Here is a 22037-nt window from a genome sequence, read left to right as displayed (position 1 = left end):
TTTGCTTACTATTTTTACTTTTATCTAATAGGTAATATTGAATCATATACGTATAAACGTAAGCATATACCTATAAACGTATCTACAACATTCTTAGAGAATAAAATGTATTTTCAGTATCATATCAAACCTCGCAGAGAAAAGACGTGTTACTATTGAGCTCTCGTAGTCTACCTATACCAACATCCAAAAACAACAACTAACAACTGTTTATCAGAAAAAAACAAACAAGTACGTAAAACAAAATAGAAAAAAGCAAAAACAAATAACTCAAAATCCAAGTGCCCGGCGCCAGCTCGAAAAACTACAACAATGGACAAACCACCGGACATAAGAAGTGGTACATCAATGTACAGCAAAAACCCAGTCGAACCAAAATTCATTATCATTATCGGACCAGACAACAAATCCCTCGAAAATCTTTCATACTTAAAAAACGATTGACTTTACTTGCGATGGTGAGGTGCAGTTTTGCAAAAACATTCGTGCCGGATACATTTTGATAAAAACTAAAAACACCTTACAAGCAAACAAATTACTTAAATTAAACAAAATTGCGAACATTGAAGTAACTGTCTCTGAACATAAAACCCTAAATTTCTCTAAAGAAGTAATATATTGCAACCTACTTCGCACCATAAGCGAAGCAGAAATCTTAGACGAAGTAAAACCACAAAAAGTCACCGAAGTACGAAAAATATTTAAAAAAAAAGATCAATCCACGACTGAAATTGGTCTAATCAGTATTACATTTGCTTCACTTACCCTCCCAGAATTCCTTAACATTGGATACGAAAAAATACGCGTACGCCCATATATCTCGATGCCCTTAAAGTGCATGATATGCTTACGCTTTGGACACCCAAACCCATCCTGTAAGAACCCTAACGAACTGTGTAGGAACTGCTCTGCTTAAGTTCATGCAGAGGTAAATGAGACATGCCACTATGAACAAAGAAGCATTAAGTGCATAAACATCGCCGATATCGACTCCAAACGCAGCCCACTAGACCGCAACTGTCCAACATTAAAAAAACAACAAGAACTAATAAACATTAAAATTACAGAAAAAGTACATCACAAAACAGCACTTAAAATATAACACACTCGCCATAACTATCCAATTCCAATAAGCTTCGCCTCAATTGTATCAAAAAATCTAACCAACACTATAACACCAAGCAAAACAACAACATCAACACTCAGCAATCATAATAAAAACGCGCAAGATACCCGCCAAAGCAAACCACCCACACAAGACCTACACTATCTCGATCAACAACCCAATCTGCACTGGACCTTAAACTGCGACAAAAACAAAAAAATAACTACAAACCAAAAACTCACAAAAGCTAATCAAGCAAAAATAAAAAAGCCAGAGCCAACAGTAGACAATAAAAAGGCACAAAATCATCCACCACCTCAACAACAACCAATCAACCTTTAAAATGACATTGTACAATGGAATATGAACGGATACCTTAACAACTACTGCGAACTCCAATTAATCATTAAAAAAACCCACTGCTTTTAATAGCATTACAAGAAACTCATATAAAATACCTCAATATACCAATACCTGTTAATTACTCCCTAATAGAAAAAAAAACATCACCGTCACACGGAGGCGCAGCCATCCTGGCTCATAAATCTTTGCAAACCAGAGAAATAACCCTAAACGATGACATTGACGCAGTATGCTGAGAATTAACCTCGAAAATCAAATTCAGACTTATTTCGGCATACATCGCTCCAAACAAATCGTTCTCACTACGAAATCTTCAGGCTGTATTAGACAACTTTTCCACACCCACAATTGTCACTCGTTACTTCAACGGCTGGCACAAAAACTGGGTCTCAAAGCGAAACAATCCTAGAGGGAAAATACTAAAGAAATACATAACACAATCTAACTACATTCTTCTAAACGATATATCTCCAACACATTTCAGCACACACATCTCACTAACAAATGTCGATCTGACTCTCGGCAGCCCACTCCTAAAATTGACAGTACCTGACGCACAGAAGATAACCTTTTTGGAAGCGATCACTTCCCCATCATAATTAACCTCTTCAAATCAAATACTGCTAACCTACAATCAACCACACGGAAACCCACTTTCATTATGGATAAGGCAAAATGGCATAAATTTGCCAAGCCAACAGAAAACTTCTCTGCGCACGACCACCAAGCACAAACATAAACAAAGAAGCTGCAACAATACAAAAAATTATCCTTTCGAGCGCTCACAAGGCAATAGCACAAACACATAATGTACGATGGTGGAACAACAATCTCAAAAACTACGAGCGGATAAAATGAAAAAATGGAACGCTCTTAAAAGAAACATATCTACAAAAAACATTGTACAGTACAAAAGGGCAAATGCCCTATTTAAACTAACACTCAAACAAAGTAAAGAAGCAAGCATTCACAAATTCACATCCCAAATCTCACCGGTCACCCAACCCAAAACGAACTGGAGCAACATCCGACGCTTTTGCGGCATTAACCCTCAAAAACACATACACTATCTATTCAACCCATCCAGAAAACAAAACACTAATAACACAGTTGAATCTTTTTGAGATTGCATATAACTCACTAACAAAAAAACATACACTTCCCCCGAACATCAGCCTAAGCGCATACGCAGATGACTTTAACATCATCCTAAAACTAAAAAACAAAAAAAAGCCTAAATATAAACCTAAATTCGATAATACTCCGGAGCCATGTTATCTACCAGAAAATGCAAACACCTCCATGTTTACAGAAAACATAATTGTAACTGCACCATAACAACAGGAAACACGCAAATGCAAGAAGTAACATCACTAAAAATCCTTGGTTTTCATTTCAATAGCAAATACAGATGGAAAACTCACACGGAACTACTAAACAACTACCTAAAACAGTATATTAACGTAATAAAATGTCTCTCAAGCGCAAAGTTTAACTGCAACACATCTAGACACCTAAACGTAACAAAAGCAACCATCGTCTCAAAGCAGACTAAGATCTTCCAATCTACGGCTACTGGCCGCACACATTACTGCGCAAAGTAAAGTCACCAATAAACACAGCCTTTAGAAGTGCCATCGGAGCCTTCAGAACCACCCCAAAAAATAACATACTTTACGAAGCAAATGCAGACGCCTTAGAAGACAGACGAGAGTTCCTTACGTCAAAAATCATTAAGTCCCTAGCTAACGCCAAAGCCTCACCAATAATTAAAATTTTAAAAGCATATCGCCCGCCAAAACGTCCACAATACAAATAAAGAACAGATCGTATTATAAAATACTCACAAGTCCACCAACTACCATTTAAACAATTAACACCACCTACACCAACCACACCGCCCTGGAACAAAAGCCCTCTAAAAATGGATACATCGCTAAATAAATTCGACAAAAAAAGTAACCCTCCTGAAATTTTCAGATTACAATTTACAGAAATTAAGACAAAAGACGAGCACAAATACACATACATTTACACCGACGGATCTCAAGCAAACAATAGTAGAAGCACTGCAAGTACATTAAACTAAAAGAGGCAAATTTTGCATATGCTCAGACTGCCATCGACGCAATAAAAAACACTAACAACAGCAAACACTATATCTCAACGGCCCGTAACCTTCTACAAAAATACAATAATAAATTGAAACAAGAAGAAACGCTATAGTCGAGTGCCGCGACTATAAGATACCCGTCACTGTTTTACACAATTTTAAAATATTAAATAAAATTAAATAGCGAAATAATGTTCCGATTTAAAAAATCGTTGGTAAATCGATAGATATTAACAGAAATAAGTTATACAAGGTCAATCGAAGGCATTCATAACAATATTATAGACGCCACAGTTTTCCGCGATCTGTCGGCGTTAGAGTGGGCGCGGCCAGATGCAACTTCGTGGCAAGTTGCACAGGCATCTCTTAAATACGTCTTCCTAAGCTAAATTTTGCAGCTCTTATAGTTTTCGAGATTTTTGAATTTTTTGTTTTTCGGGTTTTGTGGGTTAGAGTAAGTGTGGCTTGATCGGAAAAAAGTAATTCGCATTGGGATCATCATAAAACCCTACATGCTTAATCCAAACTTTCTATCTCTTATAGTTACCGAGATATCAGCTTTTCTAGAAAATCCGAAAACCGTCTAGTGAGCCTTGTGGGCGTATGGGTGGGTCAAAAGATTTTACTTTCTGAATTTTAACTTTCTAGCTCCAAGAGATTTCAGCAATTTTAGTTTTTTGCGATTTGTGAGCGTTAGAGTGGGCGTGGCAGGATGCTGTAATAAACTTGCGCTGCGTAGGGACCTCAAGAATCATGGTTAATCTATATTTTGCATCTCTTATAGTTCCTGAGATCTCAGCGCTCATATGGACAGACGGACAAGCAGACGAACATGGCTCATTCGTCTTCTTTATTCATCCTGATCATGAATATATATACTTTATAGGGTCGCTTCCTTCTACCTGTTACATACTTTTCAACGACTCTAGTATACCCTTTTACTCTACGAGTAACGGGTATAATTACTTTGGACCCCCGGTCACGTAGGAATACCTGGAAACGAACTTGCAGACGCCCTAGCAAAAAACGCTACAAGACAACCACATATTAAAATATATTAAAAATACATATCTCTCGAAAATGCAATTAAATATATCCAAAACTTTACGCTGGTACCAAGCAATTAATCATCCCGAACTCAACTGCCACCAAATTATCAAAAACATTCACTCATCGGTCACACGTAGAGACCAGATAATAATAACAAGGCTCAGGCTTGGACACACAAAAATTACACATACACATTATATGGACCCAACTGAAACCAGGACCTGCCTGTTCTGCAATGATACCAACGATGCCTAATCAATTAATCATTTACTGACTAACTGCAAGTCACTGAACTACCAAAGACAATTAACATTTAAAAACACCAATCCACTAGAATCCATCTCAAACCCCACACTACCAAACAAATTAAAAATAATACCATTTCAAAAAAAATACAAACTTATATCACCTCATTTAAGATAATTCTAATTTAGCCAAAATGTATATATAAAATAGTACTCATGTAATTATTGTTGAGGAAACGCTATAGTCGAGTACCGCGACTATAAGATACCCGTCACTGTTTTACACAATTTTAAAATATTATTTTGCTAGTGGAAATTTACAAGGCGCCACCTATTGTCGGAGGAAGTATGTTGAGTATGCTTTTAGTGACGTCACTGCCCATGTGATGCGGGGTTTTCGCTAGTTGGCGCTGAAAGAGCGTAGTTCTTGTTTTATTCGTCGCATCAGGTTATACTATATACTATACTATACTATACTATACTATACTTTTTGGAAAGCTCATTTCACGCGCTAACACGTGTTTGATTGATTGTCTTTTCTTTTAAGTCGTTCGTGAGTTATAGCGTCGCAATCATGGAGCAAAATAAAGAGAAAATATGCCATATTTTACAGTACCACTACGATAAAGGCAAATATGCATCTCAAGCCGCCAATAAAATTTGTGCAGTTTATGGACCCGATTCATTTCCGCCGCACAACGATGGTATCAACGCTTTCGTTCTGGTGTAGAAGTGGTCCAAGATGCGCCACGCTCCGAGTTTTATCCCAATAGGGAAGCGAGCTTTTATGAGAGGGGCATTATGAAGTTGGCATCTCCTTGGGAACGCGTCATCGAACAAAACGGCGCATATTTGACTTGAATCGCATTATTGTAACCAATTTTACAACAATTGAAAATTCAATAAAAATACCGCAAGACTTTTTTGACAACTTAATATTTTGACCGTTAATAGGTAAAGGATATTCAATGTTAATTAATATAGCCTTGATAAGCTCTGAGATCTCTGGTACTATAAAAGTTAAAAGTAGGCAAGTAGATTCGAGGTATGCCTACGCAGTACAAGTTGACTTCAACAGCCGGAAACGCCTGAAGTTGGTATTAAGTATGCAGATACTTGAGGCAACCTGCGCAGCGCAAGTTTATCTTAGCATCCTGCCACGACCCATCAAACGGCCACAAATCACCATAAAAACCCATGGTTATGCCACGGTTATGCCCACGAAGTTGGAAAGACGGTTTTCGATTTTTGTCGAAACGCTGAGACTTATAACTTTATGTGAACGGAACAGTTGTTTTTTTTAAATTAATCGCTTCAATTTGTGTGGCAGATGATTTTCCATTTTTTGTCTTCCAAAAAAACCATGTTAGACTTGGTTTCAATGGCCTTAAAATCCGTTAATAAGTTATTGTTAAATAATTGAAATTTACACCAGTTTTCTGCACTGTATACATTTTGATGATCAAAGCAGATGTGTAGAACTTTCGCTACTATCATGCACTGTTGGAATTCCTCATCGGTAGACCAAAAATTGATCTCTATGGGCGTTAATCAGTATTATGTTAGTCCTAAAGTTCTAAAGCTGGCACTCTTACCGTTATTTGCTTGCACTAACACTGTGGCAGTGGCAATTAGATTGTAGGTATTGGTGCTTGCAGCGCCTACAGCTTATGCTCGTGGCTCGGCTAATTCCGAAGCGGTTTCCAGATGAACCAACGTATGATGGCTTTTATTGCATTTAAAGCATATTCTAGTGCGACACACTGTAGTTTTTTGGTCAGTGCTGGAGCATTTGATATACATTTTATTTTGCAATAGCCAATTTAGTCTTACTCTTGACTCTTGATCAAAAACATTCACATTTGAAGAGGGAGACGTTTCCCTTCTTACAGAAAGCACAACAGGGTCCTTTGCTGCCTGTAGATGATGGACATATACAATTTTTTGGATCCTTCTTATACATTCTTCCGGATTTTTAAACTCTGATTCCTTGATCCTAGAAATCGAACATCGTGTGTAGCGGTAGCAATTCTTTAACCTTCTAAGTTATTGTTCATAGAGAGCCCATCTATCTTTTCTGTTAGTTAGGATACTTCAATATTTAGACAAATGTTCCCAGGCCTGTGCGTAGTTTTCTTCGTTAACTTATATATAAAAGATCAGCCGATCTGCATTTCTAGTAAGATACCACATTTTCTTTTATATGGGCAGATTTGTTTCATGAACCATACACCAGAACTAGAACAAATCGTAGAATTCTCTTTGGAGCACTTGGTCAAATTTCAGGCAAATTGTTACCAGTCCCTGAAATCTATGTTACAGCATTTTAGATATAATTCGCAATCGAGGAAATAAATTCTAGACTTAGTTGAGGAACTACGGAGCGCGTTTCAGGAGACGGATTCTCGGTGATTGTAAACTTGGAAGGGTGCGTTCAGGCCTTGGATGGGAATCACAGCACTGGTTGGCGCTTTACGTAGCATCGAAGTTACCCAAAACGACCTACAGCGTTTGGTGGTGCTCCCAAAGCGGTAATCCCATTCCATCTTATAAGGATTTAAAATCATTTTTGAACGATCGGCTTGATACGACTTCAGTACTGGACCAGATTATACCACACCGAGAAAACGATTGCGAGGGCACAGTGCGCAAGAGCGCTCTAGTGGCGACTATATCCTGCGTCGTCGCACAACCTTTTTGGCCCTAGACTGCTATAGGATTAGAGATATAGTAAGCAGCTCTAAATTATGTATCAGTTGTTTAAAGTTCATTTCTTCACTGCTCGCCGAACGAAGCTCGGACTCTGGTCGATCAAGGATCTGAGACAACCATAGTATCGGAACACGTAGCACAGTCCCTGCATCTAAAACGGTCTAGAAACCGAGCATCTGTTTTTGGGATGGGTCCAGGGCGGTCGTCGTTGCAAGTATTCAATCTTCGTATTTTGAAATCAGTCATAATTTTTCAGTAGAACTTGATTTTGCATATGTTTTCAATTCGATTTCTTCCTGCTTTCCAATCTCAGCTTCGTGCAACAGCGTTGGGACTATATACGAGGGCTCTCACTGGCCAATCCCGTTCGAGTCGCAAATCATGTTGCTGACACCAGGATCGGGTTGCCCGGCAAAGCAATAGCCCAGAATACACGCTCGTCTATATAAGGACGAGCGGTAGGAGTGAGGGAAACAGTTCAGTTACACTGTATCTAGTGTTTTTGGGCATTGAGGCATTGGTCAAGACCATTCCAGACCGCTCCTTAGCCATGGAAGGAGACCTCTGCAGCAGTTACGTAGTATGGTTGCCCTTTACCACATACATAGATCCAGCTGTGGTTCTAGGAAGATGTCATTAGATGGCGCTCAAAAGCTTCTTACAGTTGGAACGGCAAATTTGCTTAAGCAATAGCGTCTGCGGTGAGCAGTAGAAGCAGTTAAGTGAAGAGAACTTCCTCGAATAGGCATGTAGTTCTTGCATCTTCCCACATCATGCGGTTTTTAAGAAGGAACCGCAGTCGCCAATACGCCTAAGCTATATCTGGGTATTTGGACATTTATTCTAAATTATTATTATTTTAAAAAAGTTAAATGCTTTTTAATCGATGTTATCAGAAATTTATTCTCCTATATTTTCTTGAACTTAAAAAAACCTTATCTATTCGAATTTATTAAAGGTTAAATAAAAATTAACATTTGATATATGATACTTCGAGAGAGCTTTAGTTGTCTTCTTGCTCCTGTTGCAGTTTATTTGTTTGCAAAATAGTGCATCTATTCTTTGCAGCGGTTGTGTGTATCGGGTATTTCGGATTTTGTGTTCCCTTTTATTGTATCAAAACAAACATCTTAAGTACTAGGCGATATTAAAAAAGATTTGTTTATTAACATTTTTTAATATACGGCCTCACTAATCGAATGACTAGGTTACACGTCAATTTACTGAAAAAAGTAGAACCTACACAAAATATAGCACTCCTAAACACGAAATGGGACTAACGATATCTAGCCTTCTGACTCGTCTGTTTGGTAAAAAACAAATGCGTATTCTTATGGGTAAGTCGTTGAAATGAAATACGGATCCTTTTGTCTGAAAACAATACCATAAATATTAGATTATTATTGTCGTATATTCCTTAATAATAACAAGCAGCAAATAACGCAAAACTTGAAATATTTTTTAAATAGTTGGATTGGATGCTGCGGGAAAAACGACTATACTATACAAATTAAAGTTGGGAGAAATAGTCACCACCATTCCAACTATTGGATTTAACGTTGAAACTGTAGAATATAAAAATATCTGTTTTACCGTTTGGGATGTTGGCGGCCAAGATAAAATTCGTCCATTGTGGCGTCATTATTTTCAAAATACACAAGGTTTGATTTTTGTCGTGGACTCCAACGATCGTGATCGTATCAATGAAGCTGAAAAAGAACTACAGAACATGGTATTTTGTTTATTTCAAGAGTATTTATCAACGTTGCCCTCAATCCTCTATTTTTTCGCAATTTTAGCTTCAGGAGGACGAGCTTAGAGATGCTGTTCTGTTAGTCTTTGCTAACAAGCAGGACCTACCTAACGCAATGACAGCTGCCGAGCTAACAGACAAGTTACACCTAAACCAATTAAGGAATCGTCACGTATATATGAGTTTTACGTCTTAATTTTACTATAGTATTAATATTTATTTTTTTTAGTGGTTTATTCAAGCTACTTGCGCTACCCAGGGTCACGGATTATATGAAGGACTAGATTGGCTTTCAGCTGAATTGGCAAAAAAATAATTTAAAAATATTCAATAAATTTTAAGATAAGTATTTGTATTGTCCAATGCTGAAAACTAGACCCCAAATAAACTTGTACATGTATAGAAATTCGTTCCGACTTTTGTGCAGAACTTGTGTTAGGTATGTATCATGTTCACCTTAAGAATATATATTTCCTTTGCAAGATGTTTTTTTTTGTAATTTCGGTATTTATTTATTGAATCATCTGTCTTCGAGACTGGCAACAAGTGTTCAAATCATAGCCTAATACATAAATTTAAAAATTAATTTTTTAGGAGAACGGCCCTAGCTGTTGTTGCTGGGTGGGGAGATCTATTCTCCGGAGCCGTAAGTCGCCATGTTAGAGACCGCGAAAGCCTATTTAGAAGAGCATGTAGCTTGATCGTATATTTCGCATTTACATTTTCGATTTCGTTTTAACAGATCCCACATTTAAATCTCTGTGAATGTTTTCATTCCGTATGTACCACGAGGACCAGTTATAGTTCTCAGTTCTTATGGGGCACTTTGATCGACTTAAAATGGCAGTATCATCAGCAAATGTTGACGTTGTTGTGAGACTGGTTATCGGAAGGTCTGCTGTGTAAATTATATAGTGTTGTTCCAAGCACGCTACCCTGAGGTATTCGGAGAGGAAGTCCGTACATCGTACTGCGAAACTTCTATGCACAAGATATGACTCCAGTATTTTATGGGTGTTCTGTGGAAGCAAGGTTTTAATTTTATAAATTAAGCCATCCAGCCAGACGCGGTCGAAGGCCTGTGCGACATCCAGAAAGACTGCGGAACAATACTCTCGACTTTCAAATGTATTTTGTATCTCGGAGGGGATTCAATTCAGCATTATGGCACTGTAGGTGTTGCTTTATACGACTCAGGAGCAGCTTTTCAAATATCTTCGATAGGCGCGGCAGGAGACTGATCGGCCCATATTGTCCTTTCCATGGTCATTACAGACTTTTTCCATTGTTACGGATAATAGCCCAATTTCATCATGCTTTTGAATATCGTGGTGAGCAGATTTACTGCACAGTTCGGAAATTCTATAATCACTTTAGGGGAGATTTAATCGCTTTATTTTTTACTTGGGCCCTTCACACCTATCACTTCTCTTGATTTTAATATGATAGGCACGGTAGCCTCTGAAAAGATGTTTGTTGGGAGCACAAAGCTATTTATTGCAAGATAATGTTAAAATTTTTTTCGATAAGCTGTAAAGTTGAAGTAATAGTCTTGTAATTTTATTGAAACTCATAATTACACTATTTTTTTTTGTATACTATATTTGTTGAAAAATATGTAACAGATAGAAGGAAGCGTTTCCGACCCTATAAAGTATATATATTCTTGATCGTGATCGATAGCGAAGTCGATTGAGCCATGTCCGTCTGCTTCAACACTGTTTATATCCTATAGCTCCCATAGGAACAATATAGTGAAAACTGCATTTTAATTCCTGTTTCTATTTTAGTCAAATTTTCATTCGTGAAATCTGCAAGGGTATTAAAACTTCGGCTTGCCGAAGTTAGCTTCCATCCTCGTTTTGATTATTATTATTATAATTTCTTTCCTCACAGATTTTCAAAATTAATAGAACTTAAGAAATTAATATATTGTAGAAATTAATATAGTCGGTTATACCGGTTCTATACAACATTTGTGTTTAGGCTACCATTTATTTAATGAAATCTGTATAGATACAATTATTTGCAGAGTTTACAAAAATCAACAAAAGTCGTTTATCATTACCGCAGACATATCTATAGAACTATGATGGTCTTCGTCTACTGTTCCCAGTGACCTATGGGAAGATGACAGCAGTGGATCTTCGCATTGTTCAAGCCTGCTAAGCTCAGAGCTTGTGGCTGAATCAGATAAACTGTGAATTTCCTTTGCTCGGGGTGGATGGCAATGACTGGGGCGTCCCTGGTGTTTGGGCAATTGGTTCTGAATAAAACATGAAGTACTGCAGTTTATACTGCATAAGTCATCTATTAATAAATTTGTCTTGCCCCTAAAAAGGCGTACAGCATCAGCCTCTGAGATTTTTTGTGGTTCAAAACTTCCATAATCCATTGGCTTTGAACTCGGCGATTGTGGAGCAGACTGCATGTGACTGTGTGAAGACAACATTGGATCGCCGCCTTGAACTGGATGCTTGCAATCCTCCATGAGCTCATCAATTTGATTCATTCCCATATTCACATCGCTAATGCTTATCACCTACATTTTAATACAAGTTATTTAAAAATAGAAAATTAATTTTATACGCTGTAACTTACCTTTTTCTCCATGGGCTGGTCAAACAGTAATCGACGAATGCGATAGACTTGAGTTTTTAAGATATACATTAGCTTGTGTAGCTGCCGAAGCTAATGACGGGTGGTATTATGATAACGAAATTCGCTGAGACTTTGCTTGTATTTCCAGCTCCTTGAAAAAGTGTATGTTAACAACGTCTATTCTCAGGTGATTATACATACCCTTATTCGAGGCATAACGACACGACACTCATTTTGTCTTAAGCGAATCACCTCCTGTTTCAAGTATTTAATGTAGTCAACAGCGGACTTCAAGATTGTCCCTTTGTTTGGGCATCATTGCCCTTTGGCAAAAGAGTACCAAGTTCTTCATTTATATCCTTGATATTAAAACGACGCCTCATTATTTAATCATTCCTAAAGAGGAAACGCTATAGTCGAGTGCCGCGACTATGAGATACCCGTTACTGTTTTACACAATTTTGAAATTTTCATTTTGCTAGTTAAAATTCCCCAAGCGCCACCTATTGTCGGAGAAAGCATGTCGAGTAACTGATAGTGACGTCACTGCCCATGTGAGGCCTTATAACCTAAATAAATAAATAAATACCGAAATAATGTTCCGATTTGAAAAATCTATGGTAAATCGATAGATATTAACAGAAATAAGTTGTACAATGTCAAACGAAGGCATTCATAATATTATTATTGACGCCAGAGTGTTTCGCGGTTTGTGGGCGTTAGAGTGGGCGTGGCTGGATAAAAACTGGTGGGAAGTTGCAGTGGCAACCCTTAAATACGTATTCTTAAGCCTAACTTTCTAGCTCTTTTAGTTCCCGAGATTTTTGCATTTTTGGTTATTCGGGTTTTGTGGGCGTTAGGGTGGGCGTGACTAAATGAAAAAAAAAACAATTCGCATTTACTGTTTTACACAATTTTAAAATATTCATTTTGCTAGTTAAAATTCCCCAAGCGCCACCTATTGTCGGAGAAAGCATGTCTAGTAACTGATAGTGACGTCACTGCCCATATGAGGCCTTATAACCTAAATTTCTTTATAAATAACGAAATAATGTTCCAATTTGAAAAATCTTTGGTAAATCGATAGATATTAACAGAAATAAGTTGTACAATGTCAAACGAAGGCATTCATAATATTATTATTGACGCCAGAGTGTTTCGCGGTTTGTGGCGTTATAGTGGGCGTGGCTGGATAAAAACTGGTGGGAAGTTGCAGTGGCAACCCTTAAATACGTATTCTTAAGCCTAACTTTCTAGCTCTTTTAGTTAATAATTAAAAGTTTTAAATTTACTCATATTGTGGTTGTCCTTCTTTTGCCTATCTTTTGCCAACGCATTTATTTTATTGTTAGTTAAGTTTTGAGACTCCTGTTTAATGGAAAGTACAGCGCTAAAATTTTTATCAAAATTAAATGAGTCATTTTGCAGTATATAAAGGTTATCTGTCTAAAACGATATTAGGTTTTAAATAAAATGAAATATTAAATAATCATATATTGGATTAAACATATACTTTCATAAAAAATGTTCCCTTATTAATAAAAGTTTTGCTTAAATAAATAATTAATTTAAATAATTTTGTATTTAAAACATTACGTTTATCATAGGATGAAAGGAAATGAAGGAAACGCCATTATATTATTTTTGTCATTACTTATCGGTCGATCATTCTTTTTAAATCAGACTTTTATTGTATATATTAAGATAAGATTAAGATACTATGCCTTAGCATGTGCCGTGAACTATATTTTAAATTGGCAATCGTAATGACGGGTAATGTTATTGCGTTAGAACATCCTTATTTTGTTCCTCCTTTTTCTTTCTGCTTATACTTACATCGTTGTCAAATGATGGTAGCTGTAAAATATTAACAGTTATAACTAAATTAAAAAGTTTTTTAATTTATTAACAATTTAACAAAGTTGAATAAGCAATGATATACTATTAAGATAAAAATTCCTATAATCGCGCAGTTAACTAAGTCAAATTAAAATCCCCCAAAACTGTGTTCAAGTTGTTTTGTCTTCATATATGATTTTAATCAATGCCTTTTAATCTAAAAAAATTTTTTTTGTTAATTATATCAAATCTTTGCTTACTTATTATACCCGTTACTAGTAGATTAAAAGGGTATATTGTTTTCGTTGAAAAGGGTATAGCAGGTAGAAGGAAGCGTGTCCGACCCTATTAAGTATATATATTCTTGATCAGGATCAATAGCCCAGCCGATTAGGGCAGGTCCGTCTATCCCTCCGTCCGTATGAACGCTGAAATCTCATGAACTATAAGAGATACAAAGGAATTAAGCCTGCAGATTGGAGATGAGATGCCTATCCAGCGCAAGTTTATTTCAGCATCCGCTGATATCTCAAGAACTATTAGAGCTAGAGAGTTGGGGCTAGGCATGAATAATCTTGAAATGGTACCGCATCTTAAAGTGGTCCCGACCACTGTTACGCCCAACCAAGCTCGAAAAATGGCGTCAGCGTTATTTAGTAACTATATATGATGTGTTGGTATTACGTATAGCCTACTCTAAAGCCCAATATAGATATAGATACCGTTTGGCTTTTTATTATTATTATAAGTATAGCACATTGTATTATTTTAAACCTTGATCCATTCAGAAAAATTTAATATGTGTAGTTTTGCTGCAAATTGACTAATTTTGATGCAGATGAACAAAGACTAAAGGTCAGGTCAAGTACATAATTTTGAAATTTTAAAATTATAACTAAGACATTATAGAGTACATTTTACCGAAATCACATTTACAAATATATATATATCATTATGGTAACCATAAAGTTAAATAAAAACTTCTTTAGTTATAAAATAATTTTTTTGAAAACGTAAAAGAAGCTGGTATTCATATTTTCATTTTTTTTCTAAAATAAGGAGAGATTTGCGATTGTGGTAACTATTATTTTGACAACAGGCATGACAATTTATTAAAATTTGCAATGTAGATATATATATTTATCAAATTTAGAAAATTATATATTATTACAAAAGATCACTTATCATTTATATTTTACGCATAATACATTTGTCATTGGTAATACAAATATTTATCACAACACTTTCAACGCAGTGGTATTTTAATAAAGAGTATGGAGAACATGGTATTGGTATTGAAAAAACAAACGTTTATCATTTGATTTAAATTTCGAAACTTTAGAATAAATGTAAAAAATATAATAATAATATTGTTAACAAAATGATTTATAACCTTTGGTTATACTTTGTTTTTATTTTTTTATATAGGGTTATTGTGGTTGTGCTTTCTCTCCTAAACGCTTACGCTTAAGATATAATGGCAATAAATATAGCTCGAACATGGTAGGCACGGTTAAAACTTAATAGCTTTAATGATTATTTTTTTTATATTTTTGGGTATATCTATGATTTTTTGCTTATTATTATTATAATTTGTTTCCTCACAGTTCCTTAAAATTATTAGAACTTAAGAAATTAATATATTGTAGAAATTAATATAGTTGGTTATACCGGTTCTATACAACATTTATGTTTAGGCTACCATTTATTTAATGAAATCTGTATAGATCCAATTATTTGCATAGTTTACAAAAATCTATAGTGGTTTTACTTTTTGTTATTATATATTGTTATCTGTTACAAATTAAGTCTGAGCCATACAACCACAAAAAAATGACACAAGTAAACTATAATCATTTCTACATAAATATTGTTAGTTTACAAATCAATATCTAAGGTGTCAGGAGTAAGAAGCATGGGTTCACTGTTGTTATCATCTGCCAAAGAGGAAAAGGAGTCGTTTATCATTACCGCAGACATATCTATAGAACTATGATGGTCTTCGTCTACTGTTCCCAGTGACCTATGGGAAGATGACAGCAGTGGATCTTCGCATTGTTCAAGCCTGCTAAACTCAGAGCTTGTGGCTGAATCAGATAAACTGTGAATTTCCTTTGCTCGGGGTGGATGGCAATGACTGGGGCGTCCCTGGTGTTTGGGCAATTGGTTCTGAATAAAACATGAAGTACTGCAGTTTATACTGCATAAGTCATCTATTAATAAATTTGTCTTGCCCCTAAAAAGGCGTACAGCATCAGCCTCTGAGATTTTTTGTGGTTCAAAACTTCCATAATCCATTGGCTTTGAACTCGGCGATTGTGGAGCAGACTGCATGTGACTGTGTGAAGACAACATTGGATCGCCGCCTTGAACTGGATGCTTGCAATCCTCCATGAGTTCATCAATTTGATTCATTCCCATATTCACATCGCTAATGCTTATCACCTACATTTTAATACAAGTTATTTAAAAATAGAAAATTAATTTTATACGCTCAAACTTACCTTTTTCTCTATGGGCTGGTCGAACAGTGATCGACGACTTCGGGAAACAGAAGGCGATAGACTTGAGTTTTTAAGATACACGTTAGCTTGTGTGGGTGCCGAAGCTGATGGAGGGTGGTATTCTGATAAAGAAATTCCCTGGGACTTTGCTTGTATTTCCAGCTCCTTGAAAAAGTATATGTTAGATTACAACGTTTATTCTCAGGTGATTATACTTACCCTAATTCGAGACATAAGTTTTCGATTTTGCAACTCTACTTGACGTTGACGACACTCATTTTGTCTTAAGCGAGTCACCTCATGTTTCAAGCATTTAATGTAGTCAACAGAGGACTTCAAGATTGTCCCTTTGTTTGGACGAATATCTCGAACAACTTCGTAAAAAGCATCACTGCCCTTTGGCAAAAGAGTACCAAGTTCTTTAATTCTATCATTGATATTAAAACGACGCCTCCGTTCAACTGAAAATAATATAGGTATTATATCATTCCTAAAGAAAACATTAAAATGTTTTAAATATACTCATATTGTGGTTGTCCTTCTTTTGCCTATCTTTTGCCAACGCATTTATTTCAGCGTCAGTTAAGTTTTGAGGCTCCTGTTTAATGGAAAGTTCAGAGCTGAAGTTTTTATCAAAATTAAATGAGTCATTTTGCAGAATATCATCAAAAAGGTCATCTGGCTAAAACGATATTAGGTTTCAAATAAAATAAAAATATTTAATAATCATATATTGAATTAAACATATACGTTTATAAAAAAAATATTCCCTTGTTTATGTAAGTTTTGTTTTAAAAAATATTTTTGTATTTAAAACATTACTTTAATCATAGAGTGAAGGAAAATGAAGGAAAGAAACACAAAGAACTTATTCTTAATGTAGATTACCACCCAAGACAGTATAGCCATGTTGCAAGCCATGTTATGATAAGATTAGGATAATACGCCTTAGCATGTGCCGTGAACTATATTTAAAATTGGCAATCGTAATAACGGGTAATGTTATTGTGTAAGAACTTCCTTATTTTGTTCCTCCTTCTTCTTTCTGCTAATACTTACATCGCTGTCGAATGATGGTAGCTGTAAAATATAAACAGTTATAATTAAGATAAAAGGTTTTTCCATTAATTAACATATTTAACAAAGTTGAATAAACAATAATATGCTATCAAGATAAAACTTCCTATACCCGTGAAAGGTAACTAACTCAAATTACAATCTTCCAAAACTGTGTTCAAGTTGTTTTGTGGTTCATATATGATTTTTATCAATGCCTTTTAAAATAAAAATAAAATTTTTTTGTTAATTATATCAAATCTTTGCTTACTTATTATACCCGTTACTCGTAGATTAAAAGGTATACGTTAAAAAGGGTATAATAGGTAGAAGGAATACCTTATAAAGTATATATATTTTTGATCAGGATCAATAGCGAAGTCGATTGAGCCACGTACGTCTGTCCGTCCGTCTGTTCGTATGAACGCTGAGATCTCATGAACTATAAGATATTAAATTGATATTAAGCATGAAGATTCTTGAGGGCCCTACGCAGCGCAAGTTTATTTCAGCATCCTGCCACGCCCACTATAACACCCACAAATCACGAAAAACTAAAATCGCTGAAATCTCAGGAACTATTAGAGCTAGAAAGTTAAAACTAAGTATTTTTCGCAATTTGTAGAAAAGCTGACATCGCGGTAACTATAAGTAATAGAAAGTTTGGATTACGCATGTAGGTTCTTGTGATGCCCTAAATGCTAATTATTTTTTTCATCCAGCCACGCCCACCCTAACACCCAGAAAACCAGGGAAAACAGTTGCTCTACATGCTGACAATAGGTGGCGCTTTGTGAATTTTCAGTACCAAAATGGATATTTTAAAATTGTGTAAAACAGTAATGGGTATATTATAGTCGCGGCACTCAACTTAGAGTGCTTCTTGTTTTTTATTTTATATCCAAAGTTTGGCTTACTAATTTTTTGTTCATTGTATTTGTTTATATATACACATTTCGAATGAATACCTTTAAAAAAAGTTCATTCAAAAACTATTCTTGTCTTAAAAAAAGTGAATTCATAATTCACTATAAAACTCACCTCTGAGGCACTTGTTGCAACCGAGCTTAAGCTCGGCGAAATGGGGGCTGAAGTAGACTGTAAAGAACTTGCTGTACTAGATATTTTAATGGAATTAATCATTCCCGAAGAAGTACGCGTGGTAGATACATTTAGGTTTGAATTAGATTTTACATATCCCAACTGGTTGGTTTTTTGTGCAATTGCTGATTCTCCAGAAACTTCGTTACCATGAGCTAATGATATTGACTCATTGGGATTCAAGTTATCATTTCTTGGAAAAGTACCAGAAAACGGGGAATTAGCCATTGAGTCGTTAGAACTCATCGATCTTTTAGCAATAACAGCCGTATCGGATCCAAAACTGTTGGTACGCTCCGATGGGAGGCAAATTCCTTTTTCTAAAGATGAACCTTGAAGATTGATCATCGCCGATGAGTTGTTTTCCATTTTAACCTACGGATTAAAAAGAATATCTTAATTACATTTATTATCCTAAATAAATGATACCTACGTCGGTATTATTGCAGCCCCATATAGACGGTTTAAAAGATTCGCTCAGATATTGTCTCACTTGATTCTTCTGCTTTTGAATAACATGATATCTGGTCGGGTTTTCAAGAACTGTGCTGACCTGTAATCCTCTTTTATTAAGAATTATTTAATATATTTTATGATATCTGTTACCTGCAGCACTTGGGGTGGGACATCTACACCAATACTTTGAAGAGGAACTTTTAATTTAACTGCATTTGACGCATTGATTAAGTTATCCATTTGCGCAAATTGTGACATTTGTTCTAAACTGGATGATCCACTGCCACAAGCGCTGGTACTACCGCTATCGATAAATTCCGATTCTATGGATCCCTGTCCATTGCCAAATAATATGTGCATTTTTTGGTCTGCCGTATCCAGTGTATGCTGTTGAATTTGCTGTTGTTGCTGCTGCTGTTGATGTTGTTCCCGTTGTAATTGAAGCTTGAGTTGCGTTCGTGAAGTGGGAGTGGCAGTTTTGAATGTCGGTCTGTTAATTTATTTTATATTAAAAATTACACATTTTTTAAAGACTTTAAATGTAAGACCCCAAACAAGGTCAAAATACCTACCCCCCCGAAAGTGGAGGTAAACCCACTAGGCGCGGCCCTGCCATTTCGGCAATACCAACGTCACCTAAATCTACAATACTGGGATCCATTTCAAGAATCATTTCTAAATCTTTATCGATACCAACAGTTACACGTACATTGGCTGCAGGCATAGGCATACAATCACATTTAGTGGATCGTAGTACTGATGATTTTTGGCCAATATTGTTAGCTTCCCGCAGTTCCTCGCCGATTTCAATATTGTACCGATTGCCTGTTAAAACTTGGTTATCGTTTGCATCTATATGAGACATTTGTAAAGTTTGAACCCGCCTCAAAAAATCTTGAAACTCCAGGACATGGGTATTAATAGTCGGCTGTTCCGGCTTTTCCTTATCCATTTCTTCTGGTCTAATACATTTGGTTATAGTTTTTGTTTTTTTCATATCAACTTTGCTTGGTATACTTTTTTTGCTCCAGTAAGTAAACATTTTTGTAACGACTGACAAACAGTTTAGAGTATATGAATGACCTAAACCTTGTATCTATCTAGCAAATAAAAAAAGGCCTCTTGTACGCATTCTTTGGTAAAATAAGACTAAATGATGCCAAAAATGTAGGGTTCCTCAATTTGTATCTACTTATTGTTGGCTCTCTGAGAGAATCATAGCGTAAATGAATTTTACATTCTTACATTATTTATTCCTCAAATTCTGAAAGAATAGTTTTCAGAAAATGGCATATAATTATTTTATAACTTAGGCGTTGAGCGAAAGTTAACACATAGATTGTAAAACCACCCAGCCACTTTGGGATCGTTATAAATGCATATATATATATATAATATAAATATATATATATATATATATATATACAGAAAGATACATATGTATGTATAAATTATTAAGTAAACAGCTGGGTTAAAATGTATACAACTTTGTTTTATGTAAAATACATTTCAGACACTAAGTCCGCACAATTGCAAACAACAGTACATTACTTTCATATTTCTCTCAATTTATATTTAGTTAAGTCAAAAATGTGTAAAAGTCAGTATATTTTGTAAATTTAAAATTTATAATTGATTGTTCAAATTTTTAATTCTTTATATATTTTTTATAATTTATAGTTTATACGCGTATACAATGTACATAAAAATAAAGTTTTCATATTATGTATAAATATAATTTATATGTGCGTGTGTATAAACATATCTACGCACATATATAAATATGTATACATAATTTCGTATTTGTTGTTTGTACATGTTTTTGTATGATAAGATAATAATATAGCGCTAATTACACATCAAATAATATCATGCTTGTGCACATGCATACATATACATATGTATGTACATACATATGTGCATAGGTATGTAAAGTGGTGTACTTTCAGAAATACATACATATGTATGTATGTACATATACTATGTATGTAATATTGATCTTAAAAATTAAAATAACCATGAGCTTGCCCATAGAAAACGTACATTAATATATGTAAATATGTATGTACATACATATATAATTTATAAATTCTCTTAATTTATGTACATTTATGCCTTTCAGAAGCTACTTACATGTCATCGGACCGTAAGCAGCGCGTTGATGACTTTAATTTATAGAACTCCACATTTTCAGAATTGCCTGCTACAGTTACATTTGGTAAAAAATCCATATTCTCGTTATCATTTAACAGGCTTATATTTAGATCGAACTCCATATCAAAGCCCAAATCGATTCCAGATTCCGTCATGTTTGAAAAAAGAGAACTATATATAGGTTTATTTATATTTATACTGACTCCAATAACTAAATTAAAACAAATTTAATATTCTTTAAACTATATAGCATGCAGCCGAACAGGCGGATAAGTGGTTATGAATATCTCAAATTTCATAACATGGCTAGAGCTTTAAATAGTGGTGAGAAAATGACAGTAAGCGATCGCACATACATATGTATATTTATGAAGATGTACATATATACATATATCGTGCTTTTAATAGCGGTGAGAGAAATGTCAGTAAGCAATCGTATTAATATTGTGTGGTGAACATATGTACATATGTTTATACATACATACATAAATCCCATATTCTTGCAAAAAAAATAATAAACTATGACGATAAAGGTAAGTTTTTGTCTTGAAATTTCGTATTGTATTCGTATGTATTTGTATTATATAAGTATATTGGGCCTGCGTGTATGTTGAAGGATTTATGATTACTTATTAGGTTTTAATATCCTTATAATTTTACAACGAAAGCAAGGGAAATTATTATTTCGAAGCTTTTATTTAATCGACCTACATAGATCTGACTCCCTTTTTCATCATCTAGCTTTTGATATAAGCTGCCGTCATATTGATTCGAAAATATCTAACGTTCTTGGTAATCCTCTTGTAAAAACCGTCAAATTAACGGACAGGAAAATATATGTTTAAAAAAAAAATGTATATAAAAGCATGTCCAAAATTATACCAATTTTTTTACTGGGCTATTTAAAATTTATTTATGTTTGAAAATGCTATTAATAATATATTTCAAATGAATTAAGAAAAAATAACATAGGTGATTGCTTTAC

General features: G+C 35.1%; 3 protein-coding genes across 7 annotated transcripts; 1 reads left to right on the top strand and 2 right to left on the bottom strand.

Annotated features, from left to right (window-relative positions):
• The first annotated feature begins 8775 nt into the window (after positions 1-8775).
• On the top strand, positions 8776-9747 carry LOC108118552 (ADP-ribosylation factor 2). Its single transcript, XM_017231304.1, has 4 exons — positions 8776-8925; positions 9058-9320; positions 9388-9513; positions 9571-9747. The coding sequence occupies exons 1-4, from the start codon at positions 8859-8861 to the stop codon at positions 9655-9657; spliced, it is 543 nt and encodes a 180-aa protein (XP_017086793.1). The 5' UTR covers positions 8776-8858; the 3' UTR covers positions 9658-9747.
• Positions 9748-11331: 1584 nt separating this feature from the next.
• On the bottom strand, positions 11332-11973 carry LOC108102307. Its single transcript, XM_017207067.2, has 2 exons — positions 11943-11973; positions 11332-11883 (listed from the first exon to the last, which is right to left on the bottom strand). Exons 1-2 carry the CDS (start codon positions 11952-11954, stop codon positions 11386-11388), a joined length of 510 nt encoding a protein of 169 aa, XP_017062556.1. The 5' UTR covers positions 11955-11973; the 3' UTR covers positions 11332-11385.
• Positions 11974-14500: 2527 nt separating this feature from the next.
• Positions 14501-21411, bottom strand: LOC108102358 (microphthalmia-associated transcription factor). 5 transcript variants are annotated; one of them, XM_017207255.2, is made up of 9 exons: positions 21032-21411; positions 19049-19388; positions 18876-18995; positions 18383-18817; positions 17345-17365; positions 16808-16967; positions 16505-16746; positions 16286-16450; positions 14501-16226 (listed from the first exon to the last, which is right to left on the bottom strand). In XM_017207255.2, exons 1-9 carry the CDS (start codon positions 21205-21207, stop codon positions 15660-15662), a joined length of 2226 nt encoding a protein of 741 aa, XP_017062744.1. In that variant the 5' UTR covers positions 21208-21411; the 3' UTR covers positions 14501-15659. The 5 variants fall into 5 exon arrangements, 4 of the variants coding, with proteins under 4 accessions (XP_017062744.1, XP_017062743.2, XP_017062747.2 ...); XM_017207254.2 differs by lacking the exon at positions 21032-21411 and adding an exon at positions 19471-20073; XR_001772165.2 differs by lacking the exons at positions 14501-16226; positions 16286-16450; positions 21032-21411 and adding an exon at positions 19471-20094 and having other exon boundaries at positions 16630-16746; positions 16808-16963.
• Between the last annotated feature and the right edge of the window lie 626 nt (positions 21412-22037).

This window comes from Drosophila eugracilis, unplaced genomic scaffold (assembly GCF_018153835.1).
Source record: "Drosophila eugracilis isolate 14026-0451.02 unplaced genomic scaffold, ASM1815383v1 contig_340, whole genome shotgun sequence".
Lineage (NCBI taxonomy): Eukaryota > Metazoa > Arthropoda > Insecta > Diptera > Drosophilidae > Drosophila > Drosophila eugracilis.
This window is presented reverse-complemented; position numbering and strand designations above follow the sequence as displayed.